At 52.4% G+C, this 25,131-nt stretch overlaps 1 protein-coding gene across 4 annotated transcripts in view; it reads right to left on the bottom strand.

Moving 5' to 3' along the window:
* Positions 1-213: 213 nt before the first annotated feature.
* KAZN (kazrin, periplakin interacting protein) overlaps positions 214-25,131 on the bottom strand; it is a 1,133,578-nt gene continuing 1,108,660 nt past the window's right edge. The window contains exons 10-16 of one of the 4 annotated variants that reach the window (XM_060310886.2): positions 23,932-24,137; positions 23,430-23,548; positions 15,517-15,748; positions 14,114-14,215; positions 13,450-13,616; positions 5,584-5,698; positions 214-4,002 (exon numbers count right to left, since the gene is read on the bottom strand). In XM_060310886.2, coding sequence (XP_060166869.1) covers positions 3,838-4,002; positions 5,584-5,698; positions 13,450-13,616; positions 14,114-14,215; positions 15,517-15,748; positions 23,430-23,548; positions 23,932-24,137 — 1,106 coding nt within the window. In that variant the 3' untranslated portion in view covers positions 214-3,837. Of the gene's footprint in view, positions 4,003-5,583; positions 5,699-13,449; positions 13,617-14,113; positions 14,216-15,516; positions 15,749-17,487; positions 18,325-23,429; positions 23,549-23,931; positions 24,138-25,131 lie in introns of those variants that run through there. The other 3 variants (XM_060310878.2, XM_030877877.3, XM_060310907.2) reach the window with 3 other exon arrangements.

A 25,131-nucleotide genomic window follows, 5' to 3' on the forward strand; every position in this document is an offset into this window, starting at 1 on the left:
CCACCTGGTAATGTAAGTCCTGTGCTGGAAGGTGGGGGTGAGGGTGGGAACACCAACATGGTAGTGGGGGTGGTGCTCAGCGGGGAGGAGCGAGCCTGGGACATGGAGGAAGGTGACTGAGCTGGAGTCCTGCCCGGTCACGTCTTAGCTTAATAGAGCTGGGCAAGCCCCTCAGCCTTAACCTCAGTTTCTCCATCTATGAAATGGGTTAATAATCACCCCTCTCAAAGAGACTGTTGGGAAAACTGAATGAGAACACACAGAGAAAAAGGCCAGCTCATCAATGAAGTGTTGTGGAGTAGTATTTATTGTTACAGTGTTAAAATTCACTCTTGGGAAGACATTCCGGGCCATGATCAGTAACTAAAGGTCAGGCACATCATCTTAGCTCATGGACAACTCGTTTCCTTTGCACCCACAGACTCCCTGGGGTGTCAGCGCTCAGGAAATTCTCATCAGCCAACCACTGGGAATGATGTTAGTGTCAGAAGATGCTATTTCCCACAACGTTTCTTTTTCTTGCCACTCCACTGCCAGGAGCCCATTGGAACCTCGAAGGGCAGAGCAGAAGTGATGGTGCCCAGAAAATATGGGTTGTGATGGGAAGGGGGAGAGCTAGGCTTGGAGCACCGAACACGGAAGTCACATCTTGCCAAATCGTCCTGTTCTGCTGGACTCAGCCCCGTCTGTTGACCTAGAGATTGGGGGTCACTGTTCTGAGGCCCTTCCATGCTGGCTGGGCTGCGTGGAGACCCCTTCTCCTCGACTTCATCTGGTCCAGGTTCTCCCGTGGCTTCTCCTTGCCTCCTGCAGCCTGGGCTCCAATGATTGCGATGCGGACAGGGACAGATTTCTCGGAGAAAAGCCCAGCTCAGCCCAAGACAAGAGAGCCTTGTCCACAGACAAGAGGCGTCTGGGGTCAGAAAGCTGGTGCCTTCTGATGGCTCCGGTCCCCAGCTTCTGGGAGGAATATGGGGTGTCTCTGCCTACCCTGGTTCTCCCCAACCTCTGGCAGCACCCATGGGTGCAGGCGACACCAGCTCTCACAGAAGCACATTCACATGGTTCCGAGGTCCAGATGCCGTGTCACCCTTTAAGGACCAAGACCATGACTCAGGCCATTCGGACAGGATGTGGCAGGTCACTGTGCTGCGGGTGGCCACTCTGCCAGCCTTTGTTAACCGCTTCCAGAACCTCTCTGCCAAGTCTGCACCCCCTGCTCTTCTTGCCTGCTCTTGAAGCAGAGTTGACATTTAGGATTTTCCCAGCAGACAGAGCTCACCTGATTTAACCCTGTACGGAGGTTGTTCATTTATCAGCCAACCCATCCTCATGTTGCAAAGCATCCAAACGCTTGCCTGGGGGCCAGGGATACAGAGCATCTGGGAGGCGAGAACGCGCTCTCAGGGCACCGTTTGGACCAAAAGGCGCATCCGAGTTTGCCCACGTTGCCCCAGGCCTGCCGGCCCAATGCTGCGAATGTTTTGGGCACTGCCATCCCTGCCAGTGACCGCCCCCCCCAACTGTCCGTTTGCCCATCTTGTCCCCAAGTCGGGGAACAATGCATTGGTTTCAAATAATCAGACCTGCACCCAGGCACCTGTCGGTTTGCCATTCCTGCTCACCCTGCGGGAATAACTGCCTTCTGGGTTTGCTCCTTCCCGAGAGGCAGATCCTGGGGTGCCGGCTCGGCCAGCCTGGATGCTGGCTCGGGAGTGGCCTGTGGCATCAGGTTAGAGGGAGGTCTTAACTCCTCTCTCCGGCTGCGGGCTCTGCAGCCTCCGATCCCGTGTGTGTGGCTGAACGTCATGAAGTTACTGGGTTTGGAGCCTCCGCAAAGCTTCACCCCTTGTTCCAGAGCTTCACCCCCTGGGCCCTGGAATCAGAAATGTGTCCCTAGGAGGCCAAACGTTCAGACAAAAGGGGGCATCCACGTGTCCACAACTAGGCATTTGGTTTCCGGTGGTGAGAAAAGCTGTGCTTGTGTTAAGGTCAGGAAACCAAGGTCTTCGGCCTCGGGGAGGAGGAATTCTCAAGTTCATCAGGCCTCGGGTTGTGCTTTTCCTTGAGGGGAAGTAATGCATTGGGTTGAAGAACGTGCTTTGACGGTTCTTGGAGGCTGACCCTGCTTCTAGTCCTGGAAATTCAAACCTCTTATAGACTGTTGGTGCCAAAGGCTTCAATGGAAGTCGAGCATCGTGGTTCCAACAAATGATTTGCTTTGATAACCTAAGTGTAAGTAGAACTCCAATGCCACGTGCCCTTCCCTAATCATTCCTCAGCATCGAAGTCAATGAACTCAAGCCTGAGCACATAGATCGAACTCATTTTCAAGGGTTATGTACGTGGGATTTTCCTCTTTTGGGGAAGTCAAGTCCTACTGGGGGCTCTAGAGAGTCTGAACATTAAACATTTCTTGCCCTCCTTTTGCACGTTGCTCCAATCAGAACAGTTGGAGAGGACTTCCCTGGTGGTCCAGTGGTTAAGATTCTGCCCTCCCATTGCAGGGGGTGCAGGTTCAATCCCTGGTCGGGGAAGTTCCGCATGCCGTGCGGTCCGGCCCCCAAAACAAACAAACAAAAACAACAACAACAAAAAACAGGCGGAGAGAACCAGTACTACATCAGTACAGTATCAGTTCTGTGTTGTAAATGGGAAAGTAGACACCCACCCTGGACCCCATAACTTCCCACCTGTCTCCTGAGAGGTTACAAAGTGTTACAGACGTTAGCAAGTGTTAATCCTCACAACATCCCTGGAAGGGAACCAGAAGTATTGTAGATGAAGACATTGAGGCACAGAGAGGTGAGGCCACTGGGAAGAAGCCACACAGCAAAACAGTAGTAGAGTCAAGAAGAGGGCTGGGGATCCTCTGCACCACCTTAGCGACCTGTGAGATTCAGCTCAATTAGGACACTGGCGAGCACACCTGTGTGTCAGGTGACAGACGTCACAACAAGGTTTGCTGGGTTAATAATGACAAGCGTTTCCCTGTTCCCAGTCCCAAACCCACTGTCACACTTGGTACAGTTGTCACGGACCTAACCCAGTCAACTCCGATCCTATCGACATGATATCCTTCATCCTGATGACCAGATATCTGCATTTCCTGGCAACGTCACTGCTCAGCCCCACCCCCGCAGGGATGTCACCTGCCTCCACCCAGGACAGCCACTCCCGGGAGGAGGGAGCAAGTAGCCCTTTAACATGTCCACCCGGATGTGACACACGGCATTTAGGATGGGAATGACCTTCCCGTTTTGCCTTCTCCCAAGAGAGATTCAGTGATACAAGTCAGAAGCCGAGTTATTGGTCATGGGGGGCATGGATGCTGGAGCTGAGACCTCCGCCAGGCTGGCCAGAAGGGTCCACGTGGTGACCCGTCAGCCTCCAGCTTTGCTAGCTCCTGGTGCTCACTGCTGGCCTCTGCGTGTCTGGCTGGAGTCCCACCTGCTCCTCCTGGGAGGGTGTTTTGGGGAACCCTGTGCCTCTTTCCATCCTGGTGGCTCAGTTCAAGGCTCCCAGGACCACTTGAACTGCTCAGTGGCTGAGTCACTCCGAGGTGGAGCCTTGATGACAGAGGTGCCGGGCACCCTGACGGGCCCTCTGGGCCAGTCTCCCTCCAGTGAGCACGGAAGTCCACAGCCCGCTCAAGTCAGGCAGGCTGGTGCCCCCTCGTTCCCCGGGGTTCCCATCCGCAGTCACAGCAGTCTGCTGGGATTTCCCGGGACTAGAGGAGCACCCTCAGGCCAAGATCACTATGTACAACAGTGACAGTCCCTGGCTGTCCTTCATCCCCGGGTCTCTCTGTGTTGGGTCTGGTGGAGCATCGGCTCCTTACACGTTGGTGACCTCCAGGCCATTGTAGCCCTCCAGACGGCACTGCTCGGGCCTGCCCTGGGAGTCATCGTCTCCGCAATCTTCGTTTTGAAGAGAGCCATAGTCATCGTGGAAATCGGGGTCTTTGCTGCTGAAGCCCCTTCCTATCTTTCCCAGGGGCAGCTGAGAAGAGAGGAATGAGAACAAAGGACAGGAAGAAGAGAAAAAGAGAATTGAATGTTCTTGGATCTGGGAAATGTGGGGTCTCCAATTTCAATTGCTGTGTGACCTTACCTAACCACTCTGTGCTCCTCCTATTAGTAATAATACTCCACTCCTCAGGGAGACTGAGAGGACTTTTGTGAGTTAACCTTAGGAGAGAGCTTTGTGTTCCCAGCTGGAAGGAACCCGTTTGTTACTGAGGGTGAGGGCAAATATAGTCTTTCTGATTATCTACCGAAGTCTCTCACCTTCCTCTTCAGCAGGAGAAGGGGGGTGGAGAATGAGTGTGGGCGTGAGGTCTGACTGCATTCCCAGGTCCAGAAGAAGAAATATTCCAGCATTGCCTGGTGTGGCAGAAAGAGTGTGGGTTTTGGAGACTCACAAACTGGGGTTTGGATCCCTGCTCTGCCATTTCCCAGCTGTGTGACCTTGGACAAGTCACCTGTCCCCTCTGAGCCTCAGTTTTCCTAGCTACAAGATGGGTCTAATAATTCCTTTCTCCCAGAGTTGTTGCAAAGAGTAGAACTCCATCTGGGAAGCACACAGCATGGTGCTGGGAGACAGTGGCTATAATTATCAGACACGGTGGCCCCTCAGTAAACAGTTCTCTCTTAGGGTAGTCACGGCAGTGCTTTGTGATGATTTATTGATTGGACCGCCTTTCTTTCTCGACCAGTGTGTTTCTCAACCTTTCTTTCAATACTGCCCCCCCCTTAAAAGAAGACTTTTTCGACATTTTTTCCTTAATCACACTCCCACTATGAAATTTTCATGCCACAGGTATACTGTGCACTGTTTATGTGCCATGTGTATAGCTGTGCTTTATAAATAAAACGAGTAAGGTTTTTTGTGCCCTCCCTGAGCCGAACCCATTTTGACCCCTTCGGGGTGACAGCACCCCCAGTGGGAATGCACAGTCTAGACTGAGAGCATCTTAATGGTGAGGGTGGTCATTTATTCATGTTTATCTCCCACACTCGGGACGTGCCTGGGATGCCCTTAGTACCCGAAACTGTCCGCTGAATAAATGGAAGAATTTTGGATTATCCGCTTCTGTCGTCTGTGTCTATACACCTCCGTTTAGGAATCTGTGTCTCCCTGAGTCCACACGATCAGACCCAACTACACATGTTCTTATGCACCAGAGGCTCACCCGCTGCTCTTGGTCAAAATCTAAGTCAGTGGCCCTTAGAGTTTAGGGTGTGCTGGAACCCTCTGGGCAGCCTTGCGGCATGCGGGGTTCCCCCTGCCCCCGAGGCCCTTGAGTCAGGAGGCCCCAGGTGGGTCCCAGAAGCTGTACGTTAAGCATCCAGCCAGGTGAGTCTGATGCAGGCAGGTGAGACCTGCACTTCGAGATACAGTGACAAAGACCCCACAAGGCTGAGTGTGTCTTAACCATCATGCAGGTCCCTTGAGGGTGGGTTCCAGGGCCTCTCTCCCAGCTGCACCTGTGACCTGGCCCATCGGCCCCCCTCCAGACGACACAAAGACCTTTCTTTCCCAGGCTGGGGGACCCCCAGGTAAACACATGGAGCGACCTACCCGGCCAGTCTTGTACTTGATCCCACCACTGTTCTCCTCCTTCCCTGCCCGGGTGATGCTGGAGGCCCTCCCCGGGGGCGTTCCGAATCGCTCAGCCTCCCGGATGCCTGTGGAGCTGAGGAGAGACCCAGGGCAAGTCAGCAGGGCTGCGGCAGCCGGGGGTGTGTGTCAGCTACTGCCACCCAGAGACACAGACACTCACTCACTCCAGGAACAGTGACCGCAACTGCGGTGTACTGAGTATCTCCTACGCGCCACCACTGTGCTAAGCACTTTACAAACACAATCCTCACAGCACACCTAGAGGCCAGGCTGCCATCTCTTGCTGCCGATGAGGACAGGGGGCACAGAGAGGTCAAGCGACCTGCCCGGGATCACACAGCTTGAAGCGGCACAGCCAAGATCTGAGCCCCGGTCTCAGAGACCCCAAAGTCTCTCTTAAGCCCCCAGTGTCCTGCAAACCCTGTCAGGAGAGGGGAGACTTGATGGGAGAAGCCCCCCATGTCAGCTCATTAGGTGTGACTGGAGAATCATCAAGAAAGTTTCCCCCACTCTGCATTGGGAATCTGGGTCCCCCACTGACTTGTTACCCCCATTGCTCCCATCCTTGTACAAAAGCATCAAAGGCTTCTGTTAGAATTGGACTTGGCAAACTACAGCCTGTGGGCCGAATGCAGCTAGCTGACTGATTTTGTAAATAAAGTTTTATTGGAACCCAGTCCCTTGGTTTGCACGTTGTCTATGGCTGCTTTCTTACTACTTGGACACAGACCACCTGGCTCTCGAGTGCTAACATCTTCACTATCTGACCTTGTGTGGAAGAAGTTGGCCAGCCCCTGTGTTAGAATCTTAGTGCTGGTGCGTATGGAGTATGGAGTTGGGGCGAGAAACTGGTTCAGAGCCAGGACTTCCGAACTTCGTCCTCCCACCTGCCTTCCTTCTCTTTTAGAACTTGGGCAAACCAGTGTGTCTCTTGGACTCCCGTCTTTCTCTGCCTGCAGGGTTGGCCCCAGCATGGGCAGAGCCTTCTGTACCTTCCCTGTCAACCTCAGCAATCCCAAGACGCTGGTGTCCAGCATCGTCCTTGGAACTTCAGTGGCGCTGAAATCCTGGCTCGACTCTGCACTGGCTGCGTGACCTCGAGCGTGTCCCTTCATTTCTCGAAAGCTGGGTTTCTCTATCTGCCAGGTGGGGATCGTATTAGAGCCAACTTCATGAAGTGATCGCGAGGGTTAGTTAAAGTGTGCTTTGGAGCTTAGCTGGAATCCAGTAAGTGGCTATAATGATAATGAGTCATATTAACAGTAAACACTTATTACAGAGGAACTGGCTCTGGCTGACGGGCGGTCAGGAGCTGTGAGCCTCGGCTCAGGCCACCATGGAGGTGGACTCATGAAGAGAAATGAATCTTCTAATAGCTTTTAAGCTGCCTTCGAGAAGCTCTGCTTCTTTTGGGGCAAGTTCTGCAGAGGAAGTTCAAGGGAGGGGAGGGTGCTGGGCAGGGGACCGCACTGGCTGCTGGGCGGCAGGTGAAGGTGAGTTCTCAGGTCCCCCGGTGCCAGGGCAACCTCGTCACAGGGAGGCTCTTGCTCTGCGGTGGGTCAGGAACTGAGGTCTTCATTGATGACCTCCCTCTCTCCTCCATCTGGGGATGGAATGCCCTGGGTCTAGTGGGGAAGCTGTCCTAAGTGCAGAAGCCATGATGCAGCCAGCTGTGTTTGCCGTCTTGTGGGAAGTGCATGACACCCCCCTGAGTCATGGAACATCAGCTGTCTGATGAACTCGGGAGAACTCCAGAGCCCCTTCTTTGGTTTTTCACTGAAAAAGAGATGGAAGTCCAGAGGGGATGTGTGTCTCATCCAAGGATACACAAGACACGCAGTGGCAGGGATAGAACTTGAACTTGGTTCTCTAGAAGCAAGATCTAGGCCATGTTTTTCCCACCTTGGGGGTCAGCGTAGGACCCAGAGGAGGAGACAGAATGTGGAGTGGGGTTAATATCAACATTTCTCTTATAAGGTCATTGGAGGATTGAATGAGAGGACACATATAAAATGCTGAGCAGGGGCTGGCATAGCATGAGCAGTTGCTGTGATCGACACTGGGGTTGAGGGGTACAGACCTGGCTTCAGTCCCTGCTCAACCATCCCCTAGCTGTGCCCTCATGTGAGCTGATTCCCTTGCTGGGCCTCCGTTTCCTCATCTGTACGATAGAGCCCAGTATGCAGTTCTGGTCTTAACAAACCAACCCCTGAGCAGAAAGTGGCTGCCTTTGTGGTGTAGACAGAGGAGCACAGGGCAGTTCCTGCCACCACTGTGCCAAAACACCTTCCCTTCTAGCTTTTTCCTCCGTGGCTAAAACCGTACCGTTCCTCCTGCGGATTAAAAGTCACGGAAATGCAAATAGGCCGAGCGCAAGGTTACGGTCTTACGGAGACTTGAAATGGCTAATTGAATATTTCTACTTCCTTTGTCAGACCCTGAGGGAGTGGAATGCTGGAAGGATAAGTTTTAATGAGGGAAGTTTCTGGAAGATAGGGCATCTCTGTTGACTCATTTCCTGAGTCAATGTACAGGGTGTCCGGGCACTAAAAAGGCATCGTGTGCAGGAAGGAAGGTGGCGGGGTGGGAATCAGCCTCTGTCAGCGGGGCTGGCCTGAGGGCTGCGTCTCACCCAATTAAATGAAGGTCTACGAGGCCGTCAGGTGCAAGATGCTTTGGCGGAGCTGAGTGACGTGGGGGAGGACAGAGTATTAATTGGCCGCCTACTGTGTTCCAGGCTCGACGCCAGGTCCTTCCCCTGAGTCAGCTCCTCGAACCCTCCCGAAGCCCTAGGGAAGCGGAGTGATTGTCTGCGTTTCAAGATGAGGGAACCGAGGCTCCAGTTTCTTGCTAAAACCACAGATGATGGAAGAGGAGCCAGAATTCAGCCCCCAAAGGCCCTGCTGTGCCCCCTCCTTACATAGGACCGCGATTCCATGGACTACACCGCCCCAGGGCCTGGTCTCTGGGCTCACAGCTCAGTGATCCTTTGGGGGTGGGGTGAGGCAGAATATTATGAAACATCACCTTCTTGTGGGTGCCTGAAAATCTCAGTGTGCCCCTTCCCCCACCTGGCTCAGGTGACCTGCCAGGGGGCCCAGGAATACTCCCCCTTGTCTGCTGCCTGGATCTCTCAGACCTGGGTAGCCTGCCAGCCAAGGAGGTAGAGCTGTGACAAGGCCTCTTATTCTGTGTGCTCGAGGGTTGAGTCTATTTGAGTTCATAATGGAATTGCTCTTCCCTGCTGAAATGCTAATGAGAACACTGGAGCAAAGTGACAGAAAGGGGAGCCCCATGGAACCAACTCAAGAGGAAACTGCTTCACTGAGATGCTCCAGCGTTCCTGTGAGGTCAGGGGACATGAACTGTTAGTTATCGTGGGCGTCTCTGGGTCAGGCTCCACGTTCACTTTGTCTCACTGTTTATACTTCGGGTTGGAGGCTCAAAGGTCCCCTGGGAGGGGCCTAGGGAGATAAGACCACTGCTCGACACAGTTCCCCTGTTGTTCTGGCCACTCTTTCTGCCCTTTAGGGAAGCAGCAAAGCACGATGCTTTGAATCCCAGCTCCTCAGCTTACAAGCTTATGGCCCCAGGCAAGATATGCAGCCTTGCTGTACCTCAGTTTTCTCATCTGTGAAATGGGGCTCACGCACCCACCTGTAGAAGGTGGCAACAACGTGCTAGGTTCTGAGCCTGGCCCGTGGCAGAGCTTAGCAAATGGTTATGGTAGCTTGATAACCCCACCTTATAACTGTGTCTGGAGGGGGAAGGAGGAGAGAAAGGAGGGAGATGCCGGCTGACTCTTGCATCCTTGGAAACAAAAAGGGGCACTTTGGGGCCATGGGTCACAAGGCCACAGGATGGGGAGGAGTATTTACAAGAGAGATGCAATGTTTGCCTGATGCTTCCGAGGCCTAAAGGGGACTCTTCTCAGGCCTAACATTCAGAGAGAATCTAAATGAACTACAGGCTGAATCCGCCTTGTGCCTGACCCTCTGTTAGTGACAGGATACACCGTCCTTCAGGCAGGTGCTGGAGATGGTCACACATTTTCATTAAGGCTTTTTTTTTTGGCTCCTGTGATGCTTTGGAACGGCTTGGCCACTCCCTGCATCCTTTTGGTCCACGGATTTATTTCTCTGGATCTTTAACGCACGGTCCTATGACAGAGTTGGTGCTAGACCGGGGTTTACAGGGAGAAGCAAGAAGTCAGTGTGTGTCAAAGCAGACATCACAAGATGATGTCAGAAAGTGCCCCACCTCAGTCCCTTTGGTCATATGGTTGTCATGGCAATGAGAGGAGGCTGGAGAACATGATGTCATATTGGAACCTATAAACTCTTGGTAAATGTGCCTTTCCTAGAGTTGGGCTGCGTACTGATGTTCCCTGACTTCCTGGTCACGGGCCATTAATACATGGGGACTATAATCTCCCAAGATGCTCTGAGCTGACTGCCCCCCTGTGACTACAGGCATCACATCTACCGGGTGACGTGGGATCACAGATGTGATCAGGGGTCACGTCTCCTGGAGAGTGGAACCAGGTGCTCATCAGCCCCCACCTCCAAGCTTCCTGGTGTGGTGGAGGGTCACAGGAGTCCCTGCTGGTAGATTCCAGCACTGCCACGAACTCCCATCTAGTCTTGAGCAGGTCACAGCACCTCTCTGAAGCCTGTCACCTTATCCGTAAAAGGAGGCAACGATTCCTTCTCACTCAGCTTCCTTCACAGGGAGGAGGAGAAAATGAAACAAGGGATGTGACAGCACTTTGCTGACGATGACATATGATATCAGTGTGAAGGGCTGCTGTTATGACCATCACTCTGTTTCACCCGGCCTGGGAGTCAGTCCCAGGGTTGGCTTCTCAAGTCTATTTCGATGGTTCGGGATGTTTCCTCAAACTGGAATCTCTCCACCCGATCTAAGCATTCTGGGAGGACTCACCCCAAAAGACCTGCCCTGCCCTTTCTCTTTCTGGAAAGCTGAAATCAGCAACAGAGAAGGAAAAGGAGCGAGAAGGCAGTAGACAGGATGAGATACCTAGACCACTGCAGAGCTGTCCTGGGCAAAGCCCGAAGATCTTGGTTAATATAAACCCATCAGACCTTCCCAAGCATCTCACCACCTGCCTGGGGATCACTGTCTCCCTGGCGTTTGGCTTAGCTGGGGACTCTTGTACCAACAGCAGTGGGCTGTAAAATTCCTTAGAAACTCATGGAGTTCTGTCTTTCCCCAGCTAACTGAAAGTCTGATCCCCTGGCCCATGGCAGGGTCTCAGCAACGGGCCGCGAGGTTCCAAAATCCCACATCCCACGTGGAGACCTTGATTCATAAGCTATGACCAACATGTGGAAAAAAACAGCATCAAGGGAAAAGGTCCGAACAGGGAGACGGGTCTGGGGTCTGGTACTGGCATTGCCTCTTGGTTCCCTGGCTGAGCAGCCTCAGAGGTAAAATGAGGAGGCTGGACTGAGTCCATTTCCTTCTTCCTTGTCCTGACATCAGGAGGACTGCTTTCATCTGGTTCCTGAAGGAGTCTCTGACCTCCCAACGACCTAAGAACCCACGCTATTTGTGCCCCGTTGAAACATCCCTAGTGCTCACCCACTAATCCTAGACAGTCGTCAACATACCTCCCACCTCATGGGGGGTCAAGGGTTTAATCAGTCACACAAATGTTATTCACGCTGGCTAATGTTTAGCTAGAGCTGCCCCTCCAGGGCTCGGAAGATCTTAAGACTGTTACAGATCACATGGCTCCAGAAGGGAGGTAAAGGAAGGTGGAAAATTCTGAGAAGAAAAGCCTTTTTCCTGCACCTGTTGATTCATGGCTCATGGAATAGGGTTCTTGTCAAAACCACCTCAGCTTGCATAAAATGCATGAAAATGTAGATTCCCGGGCTCTGCCAGCAAATTCTGGTCCTGTAGGTCTGAGCTGGGGATGAGGTATCTGCATGTTACAAGAGCACCGATGATTCTGCTGCAGGGTCTATGAGAACTGCTTGGGTATCAGCCTGCCAACGGGGGAGGGCAGTCCAGGGCACCTGGACCCTGCGACAGATGCACAATTTTCTCCCACCTGCATAACATGGGGTGTGGCTCAGCTGTTCCCTGAGGCCCCATATAGTTTGGGGGTTGAGCACTCAGGCCTGACGCAGAGAGCCTCAGGTTCAAATCTGGCATCTGTTAACAAAATGAGCTGACCGTTAGCTAGACTGACCAAGAGTTAAAAAGGGCAATGACTCAAATTAGTAAAACTAGGAATGAAAGAGGGGATAAATCTACATAAATAAGAGGGATTACAAGGAAATGATTATATGATCAATTGTATGCTAACAAAATAGCTAACTTAGATGAAATGGACAAATTCTTAGAAAGATATAAACTATACACACTACTATACATAAAATAGATAACCAACAAGGACCTACTGTATAGCACAGGGAACTATACTCAATATTTTATAATAATCTATAAGGGAAAAGAATCTGAAAAAGAATGAACATATAGATATAGATATAGATATACACACACACATATATATGTGTATATATGTATAGAAATGAATTGCTGTGGTGTACACCTGAAACTAACTCGATATTGTAAATCAGCTATACTGCAATTCAAAAATTTTTTTAAAAAGTAAGAACCTAAAAAAAGATATAAACTACTGAAACTGACTCAAGAAGAAACAGAAAATCTAAATAGACCTACAATGAGTAAAGAGTTTGGATTAGTAATAATAATAACAATAATAATAAACTTCCCACAAAGAAAAACCCAGGACCAGATGGCTTCACTGGTGAATTCTACCAAATGTTTAAAGAATAATGAACAGCAATCCTTCACAAACTCTTCCCAAAAACAGAAGATGAGGGAAAACTTCCCAACTCATTCTATGAGACCAATTTTACTCTGATACCAAAACCAGACAAAAATATCACAAGAAAAGAAAACTACAGACCAATATCCCTTGTAAATACTGATGCAAAATTCCTCAACAAAATACTAGCAAACCTAATCCAGCAACATATAAAAAGATTATACACCACGATCAACTGGGATTTATCCTAGGAATGCAAGGTTGGTTCAACCTCTGAAAATCAATTGCATAATATATCACATTAATAGAATAAAGGACAAATCCGGGCTCTGCCATTTACTAGCTGTTTGACCTTAGGCATGTACTTTGGCTCCTTCAAACAATTTTCTCCATCTATAAAGGAGGGACAGTGAAACATTTCTTAGCATCGTCATGTGGATAGAATTAGTGCCCATGGCATGTGCTCAATAAATGGTCATCTAACCCTAACCACAATCATTGTAAAAGGAGAGAGTGCCTTGGGAGTTCATCTGTTCACGTGTTTATTCTCTGGCCACTTTTCAGATGAGGAGCCTGGGGTAGGTGGGCCGACATGGTCTGCTCACCTAGATGGTAAAAACCACTAAGACGCCCATCCCTGTCTCCAAACCTTCGTCCCCATAGTCAGCCCTGCCTGGAACAGCCATCTCAACCTCTTAGGCCAGTGCGAATCCTCCCCAGCTCAAACTCCACCCTCCCATGGCCTTCCTCATACACGCTGGTCACTCTCCCTTCTCTAAATGCCCGTTTTAACCACGCACTTTATTCAAAACCTGACTGTTCCTCTATCTCTTTCTACTCTATGACGTTCAGGCCAAAGCACTGCACTTCTCTGAGCCTCAGTTTCTGGATCTGCCAAAGGAGACCGCTGTGTTGCAAAGGAACAGGTGGCATCCAGGAAGGAGGGGCCGGGACCATCCGCTTCCAAAAGCTGCGAGCTGCAGCCAGCAGCCCACACTCACTTGGCCGGGTGGAAGATGGCACTCATCTCCTCCGCCAGGTGCCTCCGGAGAATGTGCTTCCCGCTGGGGATGCCCAGGGCCGTGGCCATGGCCTCAGCGTTGAACGTGGGTTCCAGCACCAGCACGGCTCCGTGGACACCACTGTTGGTCAGGTTGTCTGCATACTCCTGAGGGCAAGACATGAGGCCGGTGAGCCACCCTGCTGGCCTGAGGGGTCTCCACCTCCACTGGGGATGTGGCCCCAACAGCAAGGGCTTGACCTCCGGGGACCAGTTCATTTAATACTGAGAGGGAACCCCACCCCACTCTTTTAGGGCCATGAGAGCAGCGACTGGACTATTTTGTCAGTGACATACCCAGACCAAGGCAGGCAGCCCACAAATGCTTGTTGAGGGAGAAGATGGGTGTGGATTCAATCCCACCCTGGCTTCAGAGAGCGAGAATGGCTCAGCATTCCCTCCCCCCCCATGAGATCGGGGTGCTGCTGGGGGGATGGCAGGAGCGGGGAATAGTTCCCTCCTCTTGACTGACAGGAGGCAGGTTATTCTTGCCAGCCTGGGCGACGATGCCTCAGCCCACGCAAAAATGGAGACTGATTTGCACACACACAGACATGCATGGGATTTGCCCAAGAGTCACCCCCAGCCCCGCCATCTCCCCTCACCTTCAGGTCAATATCTCGCACCCACTTGAGCACCCGCTGGTTGGTCCAGACCACGGGGTCTATGTTCTGCGTCTCGCAGCGAGCCCGGCGCTCCTGGAGGGCCTGTTGGGGTGGGGAGGGTGGGTCAGCCGGGGGGATGAGGCTCCACGGTGCTGGCAGGGACCTCAGCATGCTGATGTGAGGCTCCTGGCCAGGCCATCCACGGCTGCTCTGGCCACGTCGATCCTTTCATTCTGGAAAATGGGGAGAAGCCCACTTCCGGGGTGAAGGAGCCTGGAGGCAGAGCTGCCTGCATCTGGAGGCTGGGGCTGCCTGGGACCCACGGCGGCTGCCTGGACGTGCATCCCAGCCCCCTGCTCACCTGACTTGGAGCAGGTGCTCGATGCGTGTTTGTGGAGGGACGTCCCCAGATGAGGCCACCCATTTCCACACTTTACCGCCATGATCGGCCCACTCGTCACCTCCTGTACCAGACTGGGGCTCCTGGGGGCAGGGCCTGTGTCCTCATCACTTCCTGTGCCCAGGGCTCTGCGTTGGGTGTTTGAGAAGGCCGTGAAGACCCCTCTTCTGTCCCTCTCCTCCCATCCCTGAATTGCTTGTGCTCTGACGGTGCTCTAAGAAAAGTAAGCCCTCTGCACTCAGCCCCACAGACCCCAGCAGCCTGGGGCCCCTCCCTCAGGGGACTATTTGGGGAGAGGTGCCGGTAGGCCTCGGAGGAGCTGAAGTAGATGCCCTGGGCTCTCTGGCTTGACAGCACTCAGAAGAGGGGGCACTCAGAGTCCAAACTCTATATGCCCTACAGTCCGCCAGCTACCTGTCTGCACTCCCGTTCACCCTCCCACCTCAAACCCAGCATGGGAACCACACAGGACTCTCAGATCTTCTGCTGCCACAGATCTGTCCTCTGGGCCTTAGTCTAGGCTGTTTCCTCTCTGGGCTGCTTTCCCCCTCATACCTTCTATTGACTGATCCCTGAAATTCCTCCTCCAGGTCTCACTTTAGGTGTCACTACCTCTGGGAGGGCTTCTCTGATCCCTCTGGAAGCTTCTCCTTTGGGTTTTCAGAAAACCCTGGGCTTCTCTCATTGGGACAACCTTCCACGATATTGTGACCACAAGCTTCTTCGTGGTTTCCCCTGATAAACAGTGAGTTCTTGGAGGATGAGTGTTTCCCGTTTCCCCTGAATTGAGCACAGGGTTTGGCCCATCCTCAATAAGCAACTGTTTAAAGGAGGGAGGGAGAGAGGAAGGGATGGATGGGTGCATGGACGGATGGACAGGTAGAAGGATGGATGGACGGATAGACAGATGTGTGGGCAGATGAACAGGTGGTTGGATGGACAGACAGTGGATGCGGAGAGGAAAGCGGGGCTGTGGAAGGTGTCCCCCCACCCCGCTTCTCACCTCCCTGCTGAAGTTCACTTGGTACAGCAGCTCGATTCCCAGGAGGATGCTGATCTGGTGGAACTTCTTGGACACATTCAGGTGCTTCTCCAGGTCCCGCTTCATCAGGGAGTTCAGCATCCGCCCATCGACCAGGTGGTTTTGGAAGGCCTGGGAGTACTGGGACAGGCCGATGTCATTCAGCCAGGCCTTGGCCACCCAGTGATGGTCCAGGTCAGCGGCTTTGGACAGGCTGGTGGGGAGAGACACAGCCGGAGAGAGGGATGGGTGGGGAAAGGTGGCAGAAACAGAGGGACAGGGAGAAATGGGGCAGAGATGAGCAGAGATGAAGAATGAGAAGCAAAACAATGGTGGGGAGGGGACACAGACATAGAAATGAACACGGATGGAGTGGAGAGACAGAGAGGAAGAAAGACAGAGGGCAGAGGTGGGGAGAGGTGGATGGAGGGGAGAGAGGAGGAGACAGGGAGAGACACAGGGAGAGGGGGACAGAGACATAGGAGAGAGACACAGACACAGAGGAGACAGAGAGAAATAGACAGAGAGAGAGGCAGACAGACACAGAGACAGAGACAGAGGGAGAGACAGAGACAGAGAGCAAGCCCCAGGGAACAAAAAAGGGATCAGCAGACAGGCAGAAGGAACAAAAGAAGAGACCACGTTCAGACACACTGAGAGTGGAAAGGGACATTGACAGAGCCGCAGGGACGAATGCAGCAGTAGGCAGCACCTCTGGGGACCCCGGCGCCCCCCTCCACCCAGAGTCACACAGCAACACGTCTTGGAATCAGAAATAAACCCTACGTTTTGCGTATTCCAAGTCCTCTCTCCTCACCGCCGTATCTCAGATTTTCTGTATCCCACCCAGAACTTCACCCAGTGCCACGCGCATGCGCACGTAGTAGGCGCACAACGAATACATCTCAAAAGGATAAAAGTGTGGTCCCCTCAGATGTCATTCCCCTTCTAGCCACAGGGTGGCAGCCTCGCAGAATGAATGAGGATGGCGTCTCCCACCTGCGGAGGAACTTTGAGAAACGACCGGACGGAGGGGATGCCGGGTAGGGAGCTGCTTTGCTGAAGTGGGAGCCTCAGGGGACCGACCAAAAAGGGATCCTGATGCGAAAGAGAAAAAATGGGCTTACGGAGTGACGCCGCCCTCCTCCCCAGGCCTGGGATCTGGGCCGGCAGAGGGAGCACCCCTCACCCACTCCCCAGCTGGGGTGGGATGGAGGCTGTGAGTAGAGCACCCTACCGGCCAAGCTGGAGACCTGGGTGGGGTTTTCAACCTCATCTGACTCCGCTTCCTCCTTTCTACTCTCCACCGCTCACTCTACGCACCGTCGTCTCCCCTCGGACTTCGTCTTCTAACTGGTCTCCCTGCCTCTGGGGCCCCTCCAGGCCTTTCCCTAGGATGGAGATAGCGGATCGCGCCCCTCCCCTCCTGCTGGTGTCCTCGAAGGCTCCTAGTTTCCTTCCTCCGCTCCAAGGATGTGTATTGAGCAGCTACTTAGCTCCGTGCTGGGTAGATGCGGCCTTACAATGGGCACATCTCCCATTCACCCTTCCCTTCACCACCCCTACACTCTCCCGTCTGGGGCTGACCTCCATTTCCAGGGCTCTGGATCACATCTGTTAACAGGGACTTGCAAGTTCACATCTCTCCTCACTCGCCTCTTCTGAGCCCCGGATTCTAACCAGCTGCCCTCTTGACCTCTCCTCCTGGCACGGGCATCTCAAATTTAACAGGCTCCAAATGAAATGCCGGTCCTCTCTCCCATCTCCCCATCCTCACTTGCCCCGCCTCTCCCCTCCCTCACTCTGTCCATCTATCAATCACTCTGGTCAGTGTGTCCGTCCCCTTGTTTCGTTTTCTGGGGTCAAGCCATGGCCACCTCTGGCATAGATTTCTGCAGCTGCCTCCTGACTGCCCCCCCCCACCCCTTGCCCCTTCTAATCCACTTTCCCCGTGGCTGCCAGATGGCAGCTTTTAAATACATCCATCAGATCATGTCACTCTTCTACTTAAAAGCCCCTCTTAGAGGAATCTTCAGTGCATATTACTAAGTGAAAGAAGCCAATCTGAAAAGGCTACATACTGTATGATTTCAACTATATGACATTCTGGAAAAGGCAAAACTACGGAGACAGCAAAAAGACCAGTGCTTTCCAGGGTTTGGAGGAGAAGGAGGGGTGAAAAGGTAGAGCACAGAGGATTTTTAGGGCGGTGAAACTATTCAGTACGGTACTGTAATGATGGACGCACTCCATTATATGTTTGTCCGAATCCATAGAACGTACAGCACCAAGAGTGAACCCTAATGTAAACTATGGACTCTGGGTAACAATGATGTGTCACTGTAGGTTCAGCTGAAACAGACATTCCATCTGGAGGGCGATGTTGATAATGGGAGGCAATGCACCTGTGAGGGCAGGCGGTTTACGGGACATCTCTGTAGCTTCCCCTCAGTTTTGCTGTGAAACTAAAACTGCTCTAAAAAATAAAGTCTTTAAAAATGAGGGAGGAAACAGAGAATTTTTTAAACAAGCAAAATTGAAAGAATTCATCATCAGAGGAAAGAACTACAAGAAATGTCAAAGGAATTTCTTCGAGAGGAAAGAAAATAATAACCACATGGAAATTTGGACTACACAAAAGAATAAAGAGAACTCCTAAAACTCAACAAAACAGACAAACAACCCGATTCAGAAATGGGCAAAGGACTTGAATAAACATTTCTCCAAAGAAGACATAAGAATGGCTAATAGGCATAGCACAGGGAGATCAGCTCGGTGCTTTGTGACCGCCTGGAGGGGTGGGATAGGGAGGGTGGGATAGGGAGGGTGGGAGGGAGGGAGACGCAAGAGGGAAGAGATATGGGAACATATGTACATGTATAACTGATTCACTTTGTTATAAAGCAGAAACTAACACACCATTGTAAAGCAATTATACCCCAATAAAGATGTTAAAAAAAAAATTTAAAAAAAATTAAAAAAAAGAATGGCTAATAGGCCCATGAAAAGATGCTCAATATCACTAATCATGAGGGAAATGCAAATCAAAACTGTGATAAAATACCACTCCATGCCCATTAGGATGGCTACTACCAAAAACCCAGAAAACAAGTGTCGGCAAGGAGGTGGAGAAATTGGAACCCTTGTGCACTGTTGGTGAGGATGTACAATGGTATAACTGCTGTGGAAAACAGTAGGACTGTTCCTCAGAAGATGAAAAATAGAATGATCGTATGATGCGGCAATTCCACTTCTGAATATATATCCCGAAGTATTGAAATCAGGGTCTTGAAGAGATATTTGTACATCCAGGTTCATTGCAACAATACGCACAAGAGCTAAAATGTAGAAACAACCCAAGTGTCCACTGATGGATGAACAGATAAGCAAAAGGGGCCACACACATAAAAGGGAATGTTTTTCAGCCTTAAAAAGGACATTCTCTCATATGCTACAACATGGATGAATCTTGAGGACATTATGCTAAGTGAAATAAGCCAGTCACAAAAAGACAAATACTCTGTGATTGCACTTATATGAGGAACTTAGGGGTAGTCAGATTCCTAGAGAAAGTAGAATGGTGGATGCAGGTATCCTGGGGGGAGGGGAGAATGGAGAGTTAGCGTTAATGGGTACAGTTTCAGTTTTACAAGATGAAAAGAGTGATTGGGAGGGGGCTTCCCTGGTGGCGCAGTGGTTGAGAGTCCGCCTGCTGATGCAGGGGCACGGGTTCATGCCGCGGTCCGGGAAGTTCCCACATGCCGCAGAACGACTAGGCCCGTGAGCCATGGCCGCTGAGCCTGCGCGTCCCACAATGGGAGAGGCCACAACAGCGAGAGGCCCGCGTACCGCAAAGGAAAAAAAAAAAAAAGATAATGGCCAGTTTAAAAGAAAAATAATAACCATGTATTATGGAGGATATATATATATATGTATATATAGAGACATAATACAAAGGAAGGAGGAAAAAGCATGTTACACTACACACAAAGTTGTATAATATTATTTGAAGATCGTGTTAAGCTTTCTGTGTGCTGTAAACTATAGAGCAATCATTAAAAATATCACAAAAAAGTATAGCTCATAAGCCAGGAGTGGGAACACTCAATAAAAAGCCAGTAAAAGAGGGAAAAAAGAACAGAGCAGATTTGAATAAAATAAAACAAGGAAACTCTCCTGTGGCGCCCCTTTGCAGGGATAAAATCTGAAATCGGAAGTCCTCGGGGTGACCTCACAGGTCCGGGCTCCCCCTCCCACCGGGCTTGGGCTGGAAGCACTTCCGGGATGCCCTGAGGTTTTTGCTCTTCGGGTGGTGGGGGTCCCCGCCTCGCCCGGCACCCATTTCCTTCCAGCCCTGCCCAGGTTCTCCCCTCCCCTCTCCTCCCCTCCCTGTCCAGGTGTCAGCTCCCACCTCGCAGAGGCTGCCTCTGACTGTGCTGTCTGAACTTGCCCCCTGAACGGCTGCTCTGCCTCTAACAATTCCCTTCACAGCACCCATCACACATGGAACTTAACAAATGAATTATCTGCGCCCAGGGACTGTGGTCTCTAGGCTCCGAGTCAGCCTAGTGCCGAATGCCTAGCAGACATATCATGGGAAGGACTGAGGGCAGAAAGGTGGGCTCCCAGCTTCGCTTCCCTCCTCCCGCCCCTCGGCCACCCAGAACCACTGGGTCTGCCCCCAAGGGCCAGGGCCTCCCGGCCTCCTGGGCTGTTCTCCACCCTACCCTCTTCACGGGCTTAACTCCTGCAAGACTCTGTTGAGCTATGGCTCTCCCCAAAGCCTTCCGGGACCCCTGTGCTAGGTCAAGACCCTCCTTGTGTCCAGAGCCTCTTCAGAGTCCTTGCATTTGTCACACTGGGTAATTGCTGCTCGTCTGGCCAGCTGTCCACTGGACCATCAGCTCCTGGAGGGCAGGACCGGGTGTGGCATGTCTACAAATGCCCAGGCTCCCCACCTGGCTCAGAGCTAATGCCCAACAGCTTCTGGTTTAGAGTCCAGTGCAAGGAAGACAGGGCAAGGCTGGGCGAGGGGGGCACCGGCCCCAGGCTTCCCAGAGGCTGCCCAGCACCCAGCTCCTGAGCTGGAACCTTCTGGCCCAAGACAAGCTCCCTTCTGGGATGAGAAGGTGCCTGGGTGACCCGCTCCAGCCTCGTCACTTCAGATGGACTCTTCCCAGGCCCAGCCGTCGTTGCTCTCTTCCCTGGGAAAGGGGCTGAAGCCTACGGTCTCTGAATCAGATGCTGTTGGGCCTTTGATGGAGACCAGAAGACTTCTTTCCCATCTGAAGGAAGGGTCTGCTCAGCGAATCAATGGTGCAACCAGACGTGGGGTGTGGGGTGGGAGGGGGCCCATTTATAATCAGCAGTATCCCTCGGCATGCTGACAATTAATGCACTCCTGCCCTTCCAAATGGTTCTCTTTCCATTAAAGTTGTCCCCATGGGGCCTCAGCTTGGCAACACTCTCCCAGCTGTTGGTGTGAGCCACTGTAAGCGCCGGAGGTGAACAAAACAGAATGATTTTAAAAGTAATTCAAACATTTTATAAAATTTTACACTGCCCCCTCCTCAAACTGGGACCAAATTAGATCCTGAAATCTGAGTTTGGGCACAGAATTTCAATGTCATCTGGGTCATTATTCAGCACAGAAAACATGAGGCCACTCTAGCTCCATCAGCCTTAGATGAAAGACCTCGTGCCTCTGTACCTCGGTTTCCTCTTCTGTAAAATGGGGCTACTCCTACTGGCCTCCTGGGCTAAAAGTGATAAGAGAAGGTAAAGTCCTTAGCACAGGGTCTGGGATGCATTCAGTGTTCCAGAAATAATAGTAGCAGGAGCTCCATCGTTGATGTTTTGAACACAAAGGCAACTTGGGAGAGTGGAAAGGGAATTGACTTTGAAGTCAGATCTTTTGTAGTGTGACTTTGTGTCTATTATTTCTCTGGCCTCACTTTTTCCACCTTTAAAGTGGGGGTAAGAATGTCTATCCTGCCCTGATGTTGTGATGGTCAAATAAAATCATGTCCATAAAGTGATGGACAGGTTGTCAGGGGTTGGCAGATTTTGTTGTCAGGATTTTAGAAGTAAGGGGAGCCAGGCCCAGAGAAGGCAATGTCATGCCCAGAGTCACACAGGATGTATTCTCAAAGATGACCTCACTGGGGTTCTTATCCTAGAGTTCACAGACCCCTCAAAGTTCCGCAGGTGGGTCAGAGAGTCCCAGAATGCAAAGCTGTGAAGTTTTGTGTATTCTGGGGCAAGTTTCGGAAGCTCTTATTAGATTCTCAAAGGGGCCATGATCTCGCACAGTTAAAGAGCCACTATCCTGATTTAACCCCCTTTACTTCACAGGTGGAGAAACCAAGTCCCACAGAGGGCAAGGTCACAGGGCAAGTTAGAGACAGGCCAGGATTCCTTAGGGAATGGAGCCGTCCCTGCTCTAGGAGGCCCTGGGCGTCTAATGCCCAGGCTGTGGTTTTGGAAACAGTCCTACCTATGGCTCTCATAAGTTTTCAAAATCCGTTCACATCTGGCTGCTGAGTTGAATCCATCCCTTTCCAGGTGCTACGAGGTTCTGAAGGGTCTGCTGAATTTGGGGGGAACTTGGGCAGCGATCCCACATTTTTGAGAGGTGAGGCGGGCAGCCCCACCCTGTTCAAGTAACCGTGATCATGTTGGGAATGGGAAGGGTTGGGAGGCGTTTCTAGCCTGGATGGCCCAGGATGGTAAGCTTTGGGGGACTGGGGGAAGGCACTGGGTAGGGGTGGGTGGTGAGTGTGAGGTGCTTGTGGGACCCCCAGGAGGGGAAGCTCAGCTGGATTGCAAGTCCCTGCCCTGCTCTCCCCTGCCCCCAACTCTCCACTCCTCCACCCCTCCCCCACCCCAGCCCTGCCATCTAGGAGACCTGAAGACAGGGCCCAGCGCCTTCTGGCTTTGCTTGTTGTGAGCTGCTGCCTGAGTTTCTGATGCCGTCTCATCTCTATTTCCTGTCACCTCGGAATCACTCTCCGGGACACCCAGGAATTTGCTTTGCCTGCTTCTAAACCAGCCTTCTTTCCTACCTCCAGCCCCCTCTTTTTTTTTAATCCACAAAGCTGCTTCCGCAAATAATAAATCGCACACACCACCAGGCTGGATTAATTAACTGCACAAAAATGCTGGGGAAACCAGTGAAGGAGATAATTATGCAAAACCGATAGTGTCAGGTTTACCAGCTACTTCTCTCCCCCCTCCTGCACTCTGAGGACTTGGGGGAGGGGTTCTTCCCTTTTCCCTGGAGCTGCTTGGTGAAAGAGGGGCTCCCCAATAAGTCCTGCTCACAAAGGTCAAGAGAGAGGCAGGCAGGAGGGGGGTTGGGGGGGTAATGAGCAATGGGGCAGGGCGGCCGCGCTGGGGACACACCTGATGGGCCATCTTCAGCCATTCCCAGGTGCGCTTGCCGATAGACGCCCCTTCCCACCAGGCCCCAAACCAGGCCCATTTCTTCTCTTCCTCCCTGCTTTAGGCTCTTACCTGGAATGGTAAGAGCTGGGCTTTGAGGTGGGAGTAGGCAGAACACACATTTGGGTCAAATTCCCCAGATCCACTGGGGCTGCCCCACCTCCCAGACAGAGGAGTTCTGGGGGTCGTGAAGCCCCCTGACTCCTGCACCGGGGAGATCATAGGGCATTTGCGGCCTCACTGAGTTTGTTCTCCATCTTTCTACGGGGAGGGCCGGCCCAGAGTGGGGCTAGGCTGTGCTCGGGCCCCTGCCCAGTGGCGTCCCGGGCCCTGGCACTCCTCCTGCCTGGCCCAGCTCACAGCGCCCGCTCCACCCCGAGGAGGTGAGGTCTCGCGTGGGCTCTCTTCCCCCCCCCGCCCCCCCCCCCCCAGGGGCCCAGGCGCCGGCTCACCTCCTGCCCGCCTCGGCGTCCCGGTAGTCCTCGATGGCCAGCCGGAGCTTGCGCCGGTGCAGGGAGCTGCACACGCCCAGACCCAGCTCTAGGTCCTCGTCACTCAGGCTCAGCAGCACCTGCGCCGGGCAGGTGGGGACTGAGCGCCGGAAGGGAGGCGTGGGGGCGGAGACCCAAGGCACCCCTCCCCTCAGTGGGCGCGCGGCCCCGGGAACGTCTCTGCAGCCGCCTCGCCTCCAGCCACTGCTCCAGGAGGCCAGGCGGTGGGACCGCTGACCTGGTTGAAAGGGCCCGCTAGTCCTGCCCTGCGTCCCTCCAGCCAGGTAAGGGAAGGTTAGTCCCATTTTAAAGACAGGGAGGCTGAGGCTCAGAAGGGCTGTGTGCCTTGTCGGAGAGACACAGTGGTTTACTGGAGCCTGAACCCAGTTCAGCCAGCTCCTCTAACCCAGAGGATGGGATGGTGGAGGGGGGCGTTCCCACGGGGGTCCGGCAGGTGCCCTACCTTCCCACTCTTGACGTTCTCCGCGCAGGCCTTGACGTACATGGGCATGGCCATGACCACCTCCAGCCAGGCCTGGACGGTGCCGGCCTTCCAGTGCGACATGGGCGTGGTCCTGACCAGCTCCACCTGCTGCAGCCGGTCTGTCTGCTCCTCGCCCTCCGACAGGCTGAGGCTCTGTCGCGTGGGGCTGCACTGGCTGTCCGAGTCTGCAACACACAAGCACACAGGGCCGTGCTGGGGAGTGGGGTGAGGGGCAGGGCAAGGGCTGCAGGGGGCAGGGACTGGGCAGGCTGTGCCCCCTGAGTCTGCACCCCAGCGGATGCAGGGGGTGGGCAGGGATGTCTTTCCCCCCACGCATTTCTTCTTTTCAGAATCCAAACGGCTTTTGTTTGGTTTTGCTGCCCCTCCCCCAGTCCAAAGTAATCTGTGTCCTCTAAAAGAAAAGAATTTTAAAAACTTAATCCAGAAAAGAATAAAAATAAAATAGAAAGTGAAAATCACCCCAAATCCTACGCTACCCAGAGACAGCAGCTGCTAGTATTTAGTTAAATGGTCTGTGGGATACACAAATGCCTAGGCTTACAAACAAACACAGGTCCCCACGTTTACATGATGTGTTCCGTTTTGTAATATGCTGTTCTTATTTACACGACGGAGGACACCCTTCCGTCTCAGCGGAGACGGCACAGGATTCATCAAAGGGATGCTCTGAGTCTATTTCACCCGCTGCCTGTTGATGGGCCTGGGCTGTCCCTCATTTTTCACTATTGTAAACAGCGCCAAGGCAGCCATCTTCGGGCAACTGGGTGATTTATATTTTTAGGATAAATGGAGCCCCAGCTCTGTTCCTTAACACACCGAAGCCTGTTTCTGGAGTGGCCCTCACAGACAAAAACGTCTCTCCACCAGCATTTTCCAACCCCGTTCCTGAATCCATGGTCAGCTGCATCAACACTTGAGAAATATACCAAGTTCAGGTGGTGAAGAGTCAACCGAGAAGGGAAGAGAATCTTTCTCTAAAGCAGGGTTAAATGAAAACCCAAATGGACAAACTCCATACCGTGAGAGATGACAAGTATTAAAAAATCAGCCTGATTTGAAATGACCCTATATTATATTGTATATATAGTAAAACAATGGGTATGGAGAACACAAAAATGTTATCGTTACTGAGTTTGGAAGTCTGAGGCTATTTCCCTC

The sequence above is a fragment of the Globicephala melas genome, chromosome 1 (genome assembly GCF_963455315.2).
Source record: "Globicephala melas chromosome 1, mGloMel1.2, whole genome shotgun sequence".
Classification (NCBI taxonomy): domain Eukaryota; kingdom Metazoa; phylum Chordata; class Mammalia; order Artiodactyla; family Delphinidae; genus Globicephala; species Globicephala melas.